The 17,659-nt window shown below is 38.7% G+C and overlaps 1 protein-coding gene across 3 annotated transcripts in view; it reads left to right on the top strand.

Annotated features, from left to right (window-relative positions):
• The window catches only part of chrna11 (cholinergic receptor, nicotinic, alpha 11), a 36,613-nt gene that overhangs the window by 18,173 nt on the left and 781 nt on the right, over positions 1-17,659 (top strand). For 2 of the 3 annotated variants that reach the window (XR_013822076.1, XR_013822077.1), the window contains 4 exons: positions 1,719-1,913; positions 4,129-4,215; positions 5,017-5,126; positions 7,339-9,814. Coding sequence is in view for 1 of the 3 variants with exons in the window: in XM_079879475.1 (XP_079735601.1) it covers positions 1,719-1,913; positions 4,129-4,215; positions 5,017-5,126; positions 7,339-8,121 (1,175 nt within the window). In the remaining 2 variants the exon portion in view is untranslated. Of the gene's footprint in view, positions 1-1,718; positions 1,914-4,128; positions 4,216-5,016; positions 5,127-7,338; positions 16,303-17,659 lie in introns of those variants that run through there. The other variant, XM_079879475.1, reaches the window with a different exon arrangement.

Here is a 17,659-nt window from a genome sequence, read left to right on the forward strand (position 1 = left end):
TAGCCTCTCTCATCTCTCTCAAGACTCATTATAACTTTAAAAAATGTAGATTGGAAAGGCTGTTTGCCCTTGGTTAACTGCTAGTTGGCCAGACTAGTTCTTAAAGGTCCCAAATTGTCAAAACTGAAATTTCCTGGCTTTTTTCATGATAACAGAGGTCAACAGGTCAATCCACAGACAAATACACACAGCCTGCATAAAGTAGCTGTGCCTTTTCACGAGCCATTGTGACTTCCGTATAAATGTGATGTCAGAACTACTCAGTCACCGCCTTCAGTCCCACCCCAAGCACTGCCCACCGTCACGAAACTACATCATTGCACAGGCTTCCGAACAAGATTAATATAAGGGAACAGTGGCTAATGTTTATTTATTCAGAAACGCCACAGCAATTTAGTTCGACCTTAACCGTCTGTTCTGCATATTACGAATGACTGCACAGTTCAATGCCGGTTTTTCAAAGAAGCTACTCCTCAAAGATGCTGCAGTCTCTACAGTTCATAGTTTTACAAGTTTACCACAGACAGTTTAAGACAGTTTAAATTAGCGTTAACATTAAATCTGCGTGCAGCATTGATGTAATGGTAATTATAATACTCTTACAATAACGCCGAAAGTAAGGAGGTGGTTGTTTGTCTCCTGTCGTCGCCAATTCGGGGTCTGAGTCCGTCTCGAACATATAAGGCCGGATAACATTTCCCTCAGCAATGTCCATCATTACAGGTGTTTTATTTACCTTACTAGTGAGCATCACCAAGCCACAGCAGGCTACAGCATACATGACCCTAGTTACCTGTGGTTGGCCTGGCCGTGCGTCACTCAGAAAACAACAGGCCAATCAGAAGAGAGGCTCATGAATATTAATTAGAAAGGCCAAAATCAACCTGTTCTTAGCAGAGCTCCTGAGAAAGGAATCGGATTTTCTGTAAAAAGTTATCGGGATGGTTTTTGGTACTTATACCGCAAATATATATTCTTAAGGACATCAAAACCTAAAATAAAACTTCAGAAAGGTGTACAATATGGGACCTTTAAGTCACAGTCTGAAAATAGTTGTTGTGTTTATGGAACTGGTCCCTGGTTAAAGCAGGCAGGTGGTTCACCTTGGCTAAGCTGTTCGAGTTGGTTAACCATGCTTACTTTAAATGAATAGTTCACCCAAAAATGAAACTTCTGTCATTTACTCACTATCATGTTGTTCACCACCTGAGTTTTTTTTTCTCTTCTGTGGATCATAAAAGGTGCATTTTTGATGCAAATCCTTGCTGGTTGTTTTCATGTTATGAAATGGACTACATAAATGACACAAAGCGCCATTGGTTCTTCCGTCTCTCGTGACCAAACATAATAGATGTCAAATCTGATGCAGCACATCTAATAGCAACACATTTCACACATTTTTTTAGTTGTTTCCCCCCTTAGTTTTGGTTTCTACTTTCCTGTCACGTTCTTGAGAGGCTATAGAGGACGGTATACAAAAGTTTTGAGGAACTCTCTAATTGTTCACACAAAAGCAGGATGCTCAGTCTCAGAGAAGAACTTGCCTCTGGCTGGCATCTGCTGATTAGGATGTTTTTTTTCCCCCTAGTAGATCAAAGGTGGAAGAGCAGAATCGGCCGCTCTTCAGGACAACAGCATCTCTTTGAACATGTTTTTTTTTTTTATATACCTTCATCATTATATACTCATTCTTCTCCTCACATGCTGTGTCTAATCAGGTGTGCCTGGCTCAAGAAGCGAGCTGTACTATGACTGCTGTAAGGAACCCTATCCAGATGTGACATTTGTGGTGACCATGCGTAGGCGGACGCTCTACTACGCCTTGAACCTTCTCGTTCCCTGTGTCCTCCTTTCATCCATGACCTTGCTTATCTTCCTACTGCCTGCCGACTCCGGAGAGAAGATCTCACTAGGTATTATGAAAGAAAGAGATTATCTATATATTTTGTAAATAAACATGATTGATTTAGAAGAAGAATGGTGTATAGGTTTGCATATCTGGCATATTTCAGTGCAACGGAAAAAATAATTCCACAGCCTTGCCAAGGTCTAGTCACAGAACAGAGAGCTGGGACATGCAACAGAAAATGTGTGGGTGCTCATTTCAAAGATATCTCCTGATTGTGTCATGTCAAATGAACTCTTGGTTTACATCAAGAGCTTTTATCCATGTTTTTTTTCCCCACTCTCTGTCAAGAGACATTTACCATCAAAAAGCATACAGTTCAAAGCAAAGAAAAAAACTGCCATCAGAGATGGTATGGACGGAACTTTAGATATGACTATCAGGAAATGTAAAGAGGCGTGAACTGAAGGGTTTTCACAATATATTTATATATTTAAGTGGAGAAGCAAAAGACAGAAGCTTAGAGCAACCAAAGAGAAAGGAAATGAGGCAGTTTTCTCACTTCAAGAATGCGTATCACTGCAAGCACGATGAAGGGAAGTCCTTTGCTGTACACTCATATGGCCAATTAATCTATTGATGTAATTAAAGCAGGGATGAGTCAGTGTGTGTAAGAGAGAAAGAGAAAGAATGCATTGCACTTTCCAGGAACCAGGCCTGCAATATTGAAACATCTTTGACTGATAAAGGATCAGAACATTTAGGATCGACCTAAAAAAAAGTTCATACATCATTTTTAATATATGCTTTATGTTTAAGAAGCATATAATAAAAGGGATAGTCCACTCAAACATGAAAATTCTGTCATCATTTACTCACCCTCATGTCCTTCCAAATCTGACTTTTTTCTGTGGAACATCGTTATATGGACAAAAAATTCAATGGAAGTCAATGGGAACCGAAACCGCTTGGTTACCAACATTCTTTAATATATTATCTTTTATGTTCCACAGAAGAAAGAAAGAAAGTCCTCTACCTCAAACTGAAAGGGAGTGTTAGTGATACTTCTTTTAAAATATTTAATGAATTATATTTATTATTTTGCTTTTATACACCAGTTCAATAAACAAGAAGTTAACTTTGAGTAACTTACATTTTTGAAACGATATTGGCAGTTATTTTTTTTTTCTATTCTTGCTCTGCCAACGGAAACATTTCCAAACAACCAATTAATCTGTTTTTGAACAAATCGGATGAGTGAATGATTCAGTGACTCACTCATCCTCACCACTAATTCACAAGCTGTTAGTGAGTCATACAAACAGTGAAAGCTCCAATAATTGCAGTTAATTAATCAACATATCATGAAATTAATCAGCATATCATGGAATTAATTTGTTTTCAATTTTAATGGTAGTCCTGATTTAAAGCCAAGACTGTTTTTGTTGTTGTTAATGAATTCAGTTAGTCTCATTGGTGACAATTTTACTGAGGTTTCATTATGCCAAGATAGCACTTATAAATCTGAGCAAAAACATATGTAAGAGGAAGGAGGTTGAGTGAGAAAGAGCGGAAGCAGATAAACAGCAGATAGAGATGAATGGTTTGTGTGTGTGGTGAGAGAGGAGGGAGAGATGGATAGCAGCTGGAGAGGGAGGGAGATGACTTGAACTGAACTAAAGAGCGATTGAGGAAGAGAAATGGCCTGATGTAATTCACTTTATGTATCACTCCATCAAACGCTGCACTGCCGTCTAATCAGATCCAATCAAATTCTGTCAAGATGAGTTACATCCAATAAGAAGCTGTGGTTGGGCATCTTATGAAGTGCCAATGTCGTACATAACTAGAGAGGCTGTATAACTATGCATTTATTTTAGTGGTCAGCTGATATTGATTTTTTCAGTGGCACATGCTGATATCTAGACTGCAGGGTTGGAGATTTAATGCCTACTATATATATAATGTATATATACAAATGTAAATACTATACTGCCATTAAAAGATTCGGAAACACTATTTTTATGTTTCTGATTATCTAATGTTTTATTGTAAATAAGAGATACAGAAACTAGCTTAAATAAACATTCATTTCATACAGTTTAATGAACTCAATTAAAGAAAAGACACTATAAATGTTTAAAAACGGCCAAATATTGACCAATTAATCTACAACTACATATCAGTAAACAATTATGTCTTAGCAGTTGTGTAGAGTTCATTATATGCAATGACATGTATGTTTCATAAAGTCCATTTCTTTTTGTTTTATACATTCACAGGTATTACTGTGCTACTCTCATTAACAGTCTTCATGTTGTTGGTGGCAGAGATCATGCCAGCAACCTCAGACTCCATCCCGCTAATAGGTAAAGCATGCATGTCCATTTTTTGCATATTTTAACATATTTTTAATGCACATATTTTTCCTCTGTATTTTATACAGTATATTTTAGAATGTCTGCCCCACTTAGTTCATCTGCAAATAAAAACACCGGGCTTTGAATATATTAGTCTTTATGCAAGTCTTTGAACTTAATGAAATGTAAAATTTAGTGCACAACGATGTATAGTTTGTGTGTGCTCAGATCCACACACTGCACCACTGAATAATAAATTGATCACTATTCTGTATCATGGCCAAAAGCCCTGGTCTTGGCAACCGTATGCTTGGCTTCTCATAGTAATTTGCAACATGTATCGTAAAAGATTGTTAACTGGAAATGATAGGCAGGTCAGGAGAGAGAAGCAGGAGAAACATAAAAATGAAACAGACCCAGACATAGAGATGATCCTCCATGAAAAAAAAAAAAAGCAATTCACCCCACATTCTCTTTTCCCATCCTCTGGTTTATAGGCCCTCAGAAGCCGCAAAGATGTAATCTTCAGAAATGCGTTTGCTGGAAGAGTGTTCACCTACCGCGCTTTGTCTCTCCTGTCTGCTTCCCCCTCTCCTTTATGATTTAGTTTTTATGGTTCACTCATCTGTTCCTCATTCTCCCTTTCTTCCTTCCGCCACTCTTTTATAATCAATGCCCCTTTTTTGTTACATTTGCCCTGGTTTTTGCTAGTATGACTGGATGATAAAAAGTTATTCTGCTAAGAGAGTAATAAATGAAAGGTTTATGCATACTATATTCTCTTCCTTTCTCTCTTTGTCTCTCTCTTAGGGCAGTATTTTGCCAGTATAATGATCATTGTTGGAATGTCAGTTATTGCGACTGTGGTTGTGCTCCAATATCACCATCATGACCCCAATGGAGGGAACATGCCAAAATGGGTATGTCTACTCACACCCAAACACGTACATACACTGCCTGAATTCAGAAATGTTTTTTTTTCCTTTAAGCAAGCAACAATGTCTCACATGTCAGTTGCACTGAAAGCAGTAATTTACTTATTCAATGATAATAGAGATAAAGCCAACAGAAGGGGACTAAATGAGTAATTGGATGCAGATGGATATAGATCTGCAATCTGTCTGCGCTGATGAATGACCGTATTTGATCGTATTCTGCAAGCCAATTAGCAGCTCAGCTGATGTGCCCCGGGCCCGCTGATCGAACCCCATTCACTTACAAAGCCAAATGCAACAACAAGAGGAAGCTGACAGGTGTATTTCCTCAATGAGACTAATATCAATTCTGCATCAAAACTAGATTTTTACATGTTTATGAAGAAAATGTGAGTGGTCTCAAGTGCATATATGCACCTACCGTTCAAAAGTTTGGGGTCGTTTGATTTTTAAAATGTTTTTGAAAGTCTCTCACTTTCCGGCATATAACAAGCCTATAAAGTAAGGGTATTGTTGCCATTGGAAACGCAAGCCGGATCAGGGTTTACCGAACCGTACTGTACTGTACTGTACTGTACCGCTCGGTGGAAACGAGCCATTATAAAAAAATCGTACTGACCCCAAACTTCCCAAAAGTCTGGAATTTTTCCAGCAGCAGACAAAAATTGCATGCCTCATTGCTTAGAAAAGTAATAGCACATCCTTAGCCACACGAGTTGAGGATTAACACTGAAGGTAGAGGTTTTTTAAACCCTAACTCAAGGTATGAGCAATAATAATAGTGGTGTGCTTTTCGTAGCATAACGTCCTAGGATCCTCTCCTGGGATCAGCTTTTAACAACATTCACACCCAATACTCGGCATGTGTAGTTATTGAAAATGTCCATCAGGACTTGATGAACAACCTGGAAAAAGCCATGCTTATATAACAGCGATGGTTGTAATCTTACAATGCAAAGAACTAAAAGAGATACAGTTCAGAAGAAGATGCTAAAAGGAAGGCTAAGGTGGATACTGATCGGGGAAAGCTGTTTTTGCAACACTCGTCAAACCCTCAAGGGCTTCTAGACTTGTATTTATAGAATGAAATAAAAGAGAAACTCATTCAAGAGAGTGTGTTAGTAATACCTGTTCTTTCATTACATATATTCTGCAAGGACTTTAATACTGCACTAGTGGCACTCATTTTGTTTATGTAACCAAACATGCATTGGGTGATCTTTTAATACACCAAAATATGTGTGAAGATGCCAAAGAAGGACCTAGTTGCTTAAACTGCATTTTTTCTGTGAATGATAGCAGTGCCAACACCACTAGTCATACATTTTGCCATGCTTTATGCATCTCCTTGGCCAGGACTTGGCAATACACCTGAATAATTCCAGCTTGTCACCTCTTTATCTCTCTCTATGTCATAGTCCTTGCTGTCATATGTTGCTGTTTTACAACAACTTTCCGTCCAAAACTTCTCTTCTCTTGACTCAGCAGACACGCTAACTAATGCTCAGAATTTTTTTTGCATGGATTTGCTTTATCTTTTGCGCAGACTGTGCTGTATTCTTTTGTTCAGAGTGTACGTGTAGAGCATGTGCAATATATAGTTAAAAATGGCTTGACGCACTGCTGTGAAGTGCATGCTTTCTCATACATGCATAAAATTGCCAGCTTACATTTTGCTGGAGGGGATTTTACTTTTAATATTCAAAGCTAATGTTGTTTACTGAGAAAACAGGAAATGGGGGAAATCTGATTTGGTTTTAAAAGTTGGTACCGTAGGGGAATAAGTAAGATTGGAGATTTATATAAAGATAATATTCTTTTAGCTTGAGGGAAAAAATGTGGTATCTCCCAATCTCATTTTTTAAAAAATATCTCCAATTACACAGTTTTATTAATTCAGCATTGAATAAATAATACTAACAACAATGAAACTAGTAGCACTAAGAAACCCATATGGTAGATGGCTTTTATTTTATTTATCATCAATTTTAACTCGTTAAATTCTATTAATTACATGCGCTAATGTGTTCATTTTGACAGCGCTAATAAATATATAAGAAAATGTGTTAAATGTGTTGTATGTTTGTATTTATTGTAAATTTTATTACTCAATGTACAAATGTGTGTAAAATGTTTATACAACACCATTGCCCATTATCTTTTACACATTTCTCCCTCTTCATCTTCCTTCTCTTAGGTTCAGGTAGTTTTGCTCCAGTGGGTGGCCTGGTTTTTACGCATGAAGCGTCCAGGTGAGGGCGAAGACCCTGAGCGGCCTCCTTGTGCCCCCCACTTACGACGTTGCTCTTCAGGTTCCCAGAGCGGCAGCCTGCCAAACGCACCCGGTTCCGCCTCTGCAGATCTCCATCACCACCACACATCCTCAACGCTCCACCCGCTTCACCCCCAGAGCCTTCTTCAAGCCGCCGCTGCCGCCGGGCACACCCACCATCTCCACAACCAGACCAACAGCGCCAACAACAACGGCAATCTGCTCTACATCGGATTCTCCAGTCTGGACGAAGCTTCGCCGCCATCCTTGCTCGCCGAGTCCGTGCAGAGAAACAGCATGTCAGGCGTCCCGCGATCTGCGGTGATGTCGCCCCCAGCGGTAGGCTCCAGTCCGCCACCTCACCTGCCCTCACAGTTCTGCAGCCCTCCACCGCCTCCCACGCCCAATCTGGAGGCCACGGGATGTCCGAGCACGGTGTCCGGCGGTGGCGGAGGCTGTTCTTGCTCAGGGACCAGTGGCGGAGGAGACCCACAGCTTCAGGCTATTTTAGAAGAGATGCGCTTTGTTGCAGATAGGTTTCGCGGACAGGATGAGAACGACAGCGTGGCCGAACAGTGGAAGTTTGCTGCAGCTGTAATTGACAGACTTTGTCTGGTGGCGTTCAGCGTTTTCAACATCATCTGCACCATCTCCATTCTTATGTCGGCACCTAACTTTGTGGAGGCAGTTTCTAAGGACTTCATCTGATTGCTGTGTCGAAAGAGAACGTGCATTCGGGAAACTTGGGTTTGACCGTAATTGGGAAGTATTCTTCTCCTCAAAACAGTGACTCAGCTTTTTTTTTCCAAGACTGTGATTGGAATAATGCAGGATCCCAAGGTCTGAATTGAGAATGCTTCTGATTGGCTAATGTCATGGAGATTTAAGGCCCACTCAAGACATCTCAGACTGAACTTTGTTGTTGGAACGCTAACGACCTTCACCAAAAGGTGTTTGTAAATGACAAAGGGGTTGGTTCGCTATATGGTAAAATGTTCGGCTATGGAATGAATGAAAAGCTAAGCATAAAAAAGTGAAAATACTGCTTAATGACCTTTCAACTGTGTCAAACGCCTCATAACCCGACATGAACCTCTGAGGAATGGCCAGTCGTGTTACTCAAACTTGTGTGACATTGTACATCTAACATCTAGCACAGTACAAAACTTCTCTATGATGTCAAAATATATTTTGGTAACGTTCATCCATGAGTAGGCGAGGAGAGAGGGAGGGAAAGAGCAGACAAGACAGAGAGAAATATTGATACTTGTGGCAGACGTGCAGTGAATGGCTTGTATGAACCCAGATCAAAAATTCTCTTCTTAAAAAATGAAAAAGGCGCTTGTTTCAAGGACAGATGAGAGATTTGGAGAACTGCTGGAGGGTTTGAGTGGTTCAGTTAATGGAGAGATACAGAAGAAGTGAGAGATGGAATACCCTCCTGACGTGGACAGAGATGTAGACCGATGGAGAGATTAGGGCCTCACAGGAAGACGAGGCACGAGCAGAACAAGGGTAATTAAAGACAAAATGAGACCGAGTGTATTAGAGAAAGAGACACAGTCAGCGCAAAATGAAAGAAGGATGGGCTGAAGAAGTGGATCAGACAAGTGGATAGGAAAATGAAAGAGTGATAGGGGAATTAGAGAGGGATGGACAGAAACAGACAGGGAAGGCGGTCGGTGGTAAGTGAGACTCAGCAACATTTACTGGCAAGAGAAAGTATGGCTTCACTGTTGGAGAGAAATAGCACATCATGCCCCAGAAAGCCAAACAGTGAGTGCATCCGTCACGAAACAGATAAGAGAAAAACACAATGCAGAAAGGAAGTGGGGGAGAGAGTGTGGGAAGAAAGAGTGATAATCCCCTGAGACATACTGGAGAAATGGCACAAAGACAGTGGAGACATGGGTAGAATCTTATATCTCCCTTCCTCTTTCCCATCATCTCTGTGAAATGACAGACAGTGTGAGGCGTTCTCAAACAGCAGAGATGATCTTCTGCATATCTAAGTGGGTGCAGAGCCACAACCATAGTAACTGTGCCCTGATTCTCTACTGTCACTTAGTAAGCGATTTTTGAAAAACGCTGTTGAAAAGTGGATCGGACCGAGCACCAAAACAAACTTTTAGCCAATTAGCAGTAAGGGCCGTGTACACGCATGATGGGGGTGGAGAGAGAGCTCAGTGTATAAGACAACGACTATTGAAAGAGAGAGATGGCAGAGAAAACACAAAAGAGGAAAAGGCCAGGGGAATATAACTTTAAAAAGAAAGGTTACATTCAGGCAAGAGGAAGGACCCATGTTAATATCGGAGAAGCTTTCCAGCGCTGGAGAGACCTAAGCTAAGCAGGAAGGCCTGAAAACGGAAGCAGAGGTTGCTTTATTTCTTCTTGATACGTGAGTAACGTTGGTTTTGCTGTGTTTCACAGAACTAAGATATGCTGTCTTTTGCTTGAATATATATTCGTGTGTCATCTTCGCTGTTTTTTTCATTTGCATTAATATTATTATTATACGCCTGGAATGTCTAAACCTCCTCCACCGTCCGTTTCAAACATCGGCTCCCAAAGAGGAGCTAAATTACAATTAGATATTCAACCTGAATTATCATAGTAACACAAATTGCATTAATTTATTGATGACATCCGGGTGGCAGGCACATCGGCAGATTACGCCATAGTCGTTGCCTGTGTTGCATAGCGTGTACGTGAATGTGGGGGTGGAGGCATCAAGTTAGCGGTGTGATCCTTTTGGGTAGGGGCGTGTTTGTTTTGGTGATTTCAGATATCAACAGCGTTTACCAGAAATCGCTTACTGCACCTTTAAAATAAGTATGTGAGGTAAATCTATTATTGCTTATTGCTGCTTACACATACAGTGTCCTGCAAATGTTTGGAAATGTCTTGGGTAAAATGGGGGTTTGCACAATTTTAACATAAATATTGGTCATTTTGTTATTTTGACCATTAGGTATGTTTACATGCTCTAATTTTGCGGAATGATTCTTCATATCTGATGACATACCTGATTTTCAAAGTTTGTCTTCAGTAATAATTGACAATGACACTTAAGATAATCTAAAAGTAAATGTCAGCTTTAAATATATTTGCAGTGAATGCACATGAATGTCTTTGTAAAGACCACAATATTAGACTCGTGGATAATTATAATTGGCCTTATTATAACACAATTTAGCTTATCCTCTTTTAGATACTCAATTGAATCTTGAGGAATATCTTTTTTTTTAGTTTATGAAAAATCTTAAGATTAAGCTCGAAAACACACTTCACTCATCCCCTTCCCATCATCTGTAGCAATGATGCAAAACGACTTTATCTACACCGGATAATGTGTAAGAACGGGAAAATAAATCCTGTGCGTTCACAAAAAGTCCTCTAATTTTTTATTTTTGCAAAGGTCCCTTTTGGGGCTCCTTAGATTTAAGATTCTGAAATTTGTGTTTATGTGATTCCTAAACGTTATGATTCACAAATTCATTTACATGTGCATTATATGTTTTTAAAACAAAACTTCAGTGCATGCCAGTGAATTTAGAACCGAAGAAAATATAATATTTAGTAAATATTCAGTCTCAGCAACTGGTCAGTTAATGAGATATGAGATGAGAATGATGAGATGAGTAAATATACCCACATTCGTATAATGTAAAATGCATATAAACATATGCATCATGGTACTGATGCCTTTACATGCTTTTTCCTGTTGATCAAATTATCAAAATTTCATTCGGGTCAAGCCCAATCGGATAAATTTATGTCAATGTGATTATAAATGGATTCTTTGGGTGCATGTAAACATAGCTATTGTTTGACTGTTGGATTTATACAGGTCAACACAAACTCTAAAAACATATCAGTAAATAATATATTAAAGGGGCTATATGTAATTCAGAAACCCTTGTTATTGAATTGAAGAAAGGTTCTACGGAGTGCGCGTAACAGTCACATCCTTTGGATTTCCTTCAAGTCCTTCATATAAAAACCAGTCTACATGCTTTCATAGACAAAGTCTGGGAAGGTCTCGTTTTTTAAGTTTCGTTATGAGGTGTTCACACATTGGCAATACAAAAGGTGATTCATTCATGAAAATTATTACATAAAGCCCCTTTAATAAATTCAGAACATCCTTGATCTGTTTTTTAACCTGTTTTCTGATTGGTTTGTCAATCAGTAAAAGTTGTGCTGACCCAAAAATCTTAAAAAAAGTAACCTTGGCCAGTTTCATCCAGTAATCAGACATCACAGTCTGTCTGTATTCATTTCCATTATTATGTAATCAAAAAGAAAATCATTGTTGGTTGCTTTAATGCCAAGAAATGGTTGAGAAATATTTCTACTGATTTTGCCCAAAACCCCTCTTTGAACCTTAGGGGTTGTTCAAACCGAATATGTTTTTGAGATCCACTGTGCTGCTTTTCCATTGGTTTTTCTGGTAACACGCTAGACGGATGTGTTTGACCTTTGCACTTGCGCATTTTTAGAATGCTGTGTCATGTTAAAATGTCAGCTTTTAAAAAAATATTGGGTCTCTAGAATGTACGTTTTAAAACGCAAAAAATGCTATCTCTGTGAATGGTTCCTTGGGGTGTTTTGAAACTTCTGGAGGGCACTGTATGAGGGCAAGGTGACTCAGTGGGTAGCACTGTTGCGTCACAGCAAGAGGGTCCCAGGATCGAGTCCAGACTGAGCCAAAAGGCCTTTTTGTCTGGAGTTTGCATATTCTCCCTGTGTCTGCGTGGTCTTCCTCCGGGTGCTCTGGTTTCTCCCACAATCCAAAAACAAACAGGATAAGTGGATTTAATTGTCTGTAGATGCGAATGAGAGTACAGATGTTTCTGTGTGAACCCTTTGATGGACTGGCCATCTCTCCAGGGTTTCATCAGCCTGTGGCCATAGGTTCCAGCACAGGGGTTAAAAACCAAGTAAGCAGTTGAGAGAATTGATGGATGTATGAACATAAGGCAGAATATTACTATTAGCTATATTAAGCTTTTAGTTGGTTTGTCAGTATTTTTACAACTTGACTATATTGCCATTACAAAGCTGGGAAGAGCGAGGATATTATTTAATGTAACTCTGATTGTGTTTAGCTGAAAGAAGAAAGTCATTTACACCTAAGATGTCTTGAGGGTGAGTAAATTATCACTTTTTGGGTGAACTATTCCTTTAGAGCTGTTGAGTGTAATTTCTGCAGCACCAAACAGAACTGAAAAAAATAAAATAAAAAATAGACTGTTTCCAAACAGGTTTCTTTAACATTCCCCCCATCTGCCATTGACCCCCAACAAGTAATGGGTCTGGGTAAAACCCATACCATTAAGCCAGTCTTGATATTTGAGAGTGCTCAGCAAATGCATTTCAAAGGTAGCCCAAAGTTAGCATACTAAATGGGGAAAGAGAAATCTCCCACATTTTTGGTCAAAATTATGTTTAAATAAAAGTCTGGTTTAATAAATTGAGCTTCTTTAGCTCAAATCATGCAAAATGTATTTTTCAAATTTACAGGTTGGTATTCAAGAGTAATCAAACAGGAGATGCCTCTAAAAAAGTGATTGGCTGTTTTAACCGTGAGGTAAGAGTCATTGTGAGTACGTTCACACTGTCAGTCCAAATCCGATTTTTGTGCATTTTCGATAGAAATCCAATCAGATTTAGCTAATGTGAATGGCAAAAAATCACATTTCTGGAAATCCTTTTCAGTCTGACCGCCCTGATCGGATTTCATGTGGTTTATGTGACCTCATGCCACATAAAACGTAAAATTACAGACGTTAAAGAAAATATTTTGAAAGTCGCTGCAGAAAACAATGCTGTGTTGAAGCAAAGTGCCGGACGAGCAGAAAATGACAGTTTAATAACGGAGAAATATTTTGAAACCGGCGCAGACGACAGCACGAAATAAAGCCACGCATACCAACCCCCTACGGTTCTGTCGCTGCCTCATAGGACGCAGTAGTCCAGCACTGCAGCTACACATTATCATGTTAAGAGCTGCATGGACACACAAATCGGATCTAAACAGTTGCGATACACATTGTGGACATCAATCATTTTAGATCAGATTTCAATAGGATACACAAATAATCTAAATTGGACTGACAGTGTGAACGTAGCCTTTGATTTCTCCAGTACATTTGAAAGCAGAATAAGATGCAGTACGTGTTCAGGGAAACTGTGTTTGGTGATGCTGATGGTGTAGAAATGACATTCCGTACCAAGCTGTAAATAAAGTGGACTTTTCATTTAAAGGTTGGGTGACTATAGTTGAGTTTGATAGAAAACATGGCTATTGTGTTGCTGAATTTGAGACTTATTCGGCTAGGCAATTTACAGAAAAATAGAAATAGAGTTGTAGATAAACAATTCACAGTGAAGGTGAAGTAATGACTTAAGTATATTGTCGTTTTTGCACTGAATGGACTGTATACTGTTCCAAATCTGCCTCTGGGGCCCGTACATCTTTCAGGTACATTTTGGGAAACTTTTTTTTTTCCCGTTTCCTGCTAAACATTTCTGGTGACAGCACATATCTGGTCCTTACAAACAGTTCTGGTTCTCATTGCAAGTACTACTTTATTGCTAAAGTCATTATAGCAATTAGTGGTTGTTATGGTATTAAAGTTCATCAAAAAAACAAGCTGCCAAAAGATTGCTGCTGTTCGCTGTGCTCATGAAATGCCAGCCATCTCGTCTTAATGGGGGACCAAGCAAATTACTTTAAAATCTCTCTTTCTCTCTCTCTCAAATGCAGACACAAATCATTTCTCATGTTTGAATAAAGTATTCTTTAATAATATGCAGTCTGTGCCTCGTCATTTCATGGCTGGCTGTTGCTTACATTAGGAATAAGAGTGGGAAACGTGACGGCACTGATGCAGAATGAGAGACGAGTAGGGCTGTGCCTGTACAGTCATTTTAAAGGGGTCCTATTATGTTTTTTTTTACATTTCAAACTTTCCTCAACTTTCTGTGTAATGTTACTGTTTGAGGAGCATGAAAAGGTCTTCAAAGTTACTAAGCACAAAGTCCTCTCCAAAGGGTGTTATTCTCTATATCAGTCAGCACTGTAGTCTTCAGTTTTCTTCTGGGAACGTACACGTCACAATATTCCTCATTTAAATAATTCCTGCCCAAGGCGTACGCAAAAAAAGGGGGGCGAGGCCTGGTTGAATTGCATTAGTAGGGATGGGTATCGAGAACCGGTTCCATTTTAGAACCGGTTCCATATGTCCAAGAACCCTGTGATTCGTTAAGAAACGCGCATTTCGATTCCGCTTATTCTGTGTTCCTGTGTGTGCATTTTATTAATGTGATTTTAAACCATTCAAGTGCAAAAGATCGCCCGCTGTTGTCTGCTGCACACACATCCAAAGCATGCTCACAGAAAAAGGGATTTTAATATGATTTTAAACCATTCAAAGCGCAAGAAGACTTGTTTTCTGTGCTGCGCACACATGTGTAAAAGTACATTGTGTCCTTGCAGCTCTTAAAGTGACAGCAGCCTAATATTCCTGCTGCCATCTCTATAATAACGTTAATCAAACAACAAAAGACAAAGAGAAAACCTTTGTAACTATATTTGTAATGTATATTTTTTTCATAAAGTGCCGTGTTATTTTACATTTGATTACAGTTTCTGTACCTGAATACCTGAAAATCTTAAAACACTGTTAAATTTCAATTGTATCTTTGTTTAGTTGTATTTATTTGAGCGATTGCTAATGTTTTATTTGTTCTTTTTAATGTTTACTTGTCTTTAATAATGCTTGACATTTATATTTGTTAGGCTAGTTGTTTTGTGATGGTATTTTTAAGTGTAAGTGCTCTTTAGCCTGTTGATTTTTGTTCATGGTGTTCAGCCACAATGAAATGGTTTGCAATAAGACTTAGAATAAATTTGAATGATATCGAGTTTTTTTTTTTTTATTACCTTATTGGAATCGAAATTAGGAATCGATAAGAATCAGAATCGATGAGCGGAATGAAAATTGTTAACGATACCCAACCCTAGTATGTTGTTGCCATGTCCAAGAGACACTGTTTTCTCCACCTCTGTACAATTCGTGCTTGCAAAGGTCGTTCGGGTTGATCAGTTTGTTCTTCTTGACTGTCATTAACGGACTCGGGCTCAAACTGATATGGCAAAACTGATGTCATAGTTAGCATAGTTACATTTGTGTTTACAGTGCCTCAGGAAGCTGATACTCACCAATTATGGCAAGGGTGTTACATTTCCGACACACTTTAAGCGGAAAACCAATCACGACAGTCTAAGGGCCGGATGACCAATTAGAGCAGACTGAAGGCAGGTTTTTAAAGAAACCGAAACTAAAACTGTGTTCTGACAGAGGGTAAAAACAGGTGCTGCACAAAATGTATTCTAGTAGACCTCATAAACAAAACTATGAACCTGTAAATGAGCATAAAAGGACCCTTTGATATTTTTTTGTGTTCATATTTCCTACAATTCGATTAATATAGAAGCAGGATATCTAAATAAGAAAGAAAAAAAAAACCTTTTTCAATCAGCTTTTACGAGATGCAGCACTAGACAAAAGTGAAGCGGACCTCATGCAAGAGATTGAATATACTATATCCTGCAGCATGTAGTATGTAGTATGGTAGTATTCTAGGGACTAAAGCAGACCAATAGGAAATTTAGAACTCTGAACAGAGATGGGGAAATGCTGACATGCGGTCCCGGTTAGACAAAGTTTCAATTGATCACTCGTTCATGAAGGAGGGATGGAGCAAGGGAGGGTGGAAAGTTAATGGTGGGGAGAGAGGGCAGCGTCTCAGGCCTTGGGTGGATTTCCGAGGGAAAGCTGTTGCTCATTGCACACGCCTAACTGCCAAAACACTACAAACAACACAAACAAAATGTTACTAACTACAAATGCTACTGACCTGTAATTGAATATGGGATTATTAGATTTAATGTAATTATATTAACATTCTACATATAAATAAAGGGCAATCAAGCAATACATTTTGATTGATTGAGTTCAAAGGTACACTATGTAACTTTTGGCCCTCTAGCGGTTAAAAAAACTTGCGAATGAATATGGTTCTTATAAAAAAAAGAGAGAGATTATCCTACTGCTCTTAAAACATTCACTACAAGGCTTAAGAGATAACCAATTCAGCTGCAGATGGAAATTATCTCAAGGTGACAAGCTGAAGACGTTACTGTGGCTATACCCATTAATAGACACTTTACTTCCTTCCTTGAAAATAAACTCCAGCACAGAGCTACAACAACTCTGTTGAACTCTGTTAGAGAGCTACATATGGCAATTTATCTGTTCAATATAATACCTTACTCACCTGTTGAGTAATAAAAATGCCATCTCCGCATCACTTTTACAACATTTCAAATCCCTCAGGTCTCGCCATCCTCAAAAAGCCAAGCCAATGTTGATTCTCATTTTATCACGAGCTTTGTCGCATTCTCTTTTTACCATCAGACTCTCGTCTGTTTGAGATTTAGCAGCTCCATGTTTCTCGCTCGTTGTGAAAATTGATCTATGGCACTCCCACACCATACATGCGTCAAAGTTGCCGGAGCAACTTTCCTCTATTTACGGATATGATGAGACGCGCAGGGCGAGTGACGCATGCACAATTTCCCGAAAAAAAAAACATCCAAACATAAACACTTATAATAGGCTTACCATAGTGAATCAGTGTAAGACAAAAACATGTTTTGGAAAGATTGATGATATATTGACTCATTTAAATGAGTCAATACAAAAATGTTACATATTGTACCTTTAATATTATATGAAAGCTTTTAGAACATCCTTATTTGATAACATGTATTCATACAATTATACAAATTTAAATTTCTTAATTGATTATATAAAAGTGTTGAAGAATCTCTTTTAATGTCATTAAAACTTGCTTTGTGACAGTAAAAGTCAAATTAAGTTGGTAAATTACGCTCTAGTATGATTTTGCTAGTGAAACTACATACATTTTCATCCACAAATTTCTATTTTGTTATAGTACAGCTTCTAACTCCAAAATTCTGATGCTTTGACACCGTTTTCAGGATGTTGGGCCAAAAATGCCTGATTAAATAAGTGAATGTCCACTTTGATTGCTATTTTGACAACATTATGATGATACAAGCCACAATATCCCCACAGAGTTCAGCATTTAAGAAATTCTATATAGCTCAATTTCCTATCGCAACATGCACTATGGCACTCAGTCAATG

This window comes from Squalius cephalus, assembly GCF_949319135.1.
Source record: "Squalius cephalus genome assembly, chromosome: 8".
NCBI lineage: Eukaryota > Metazoa > Chordata > Actinopteri > Cypriniformes > Leuciscidae > Squalius > Squalius cephalus.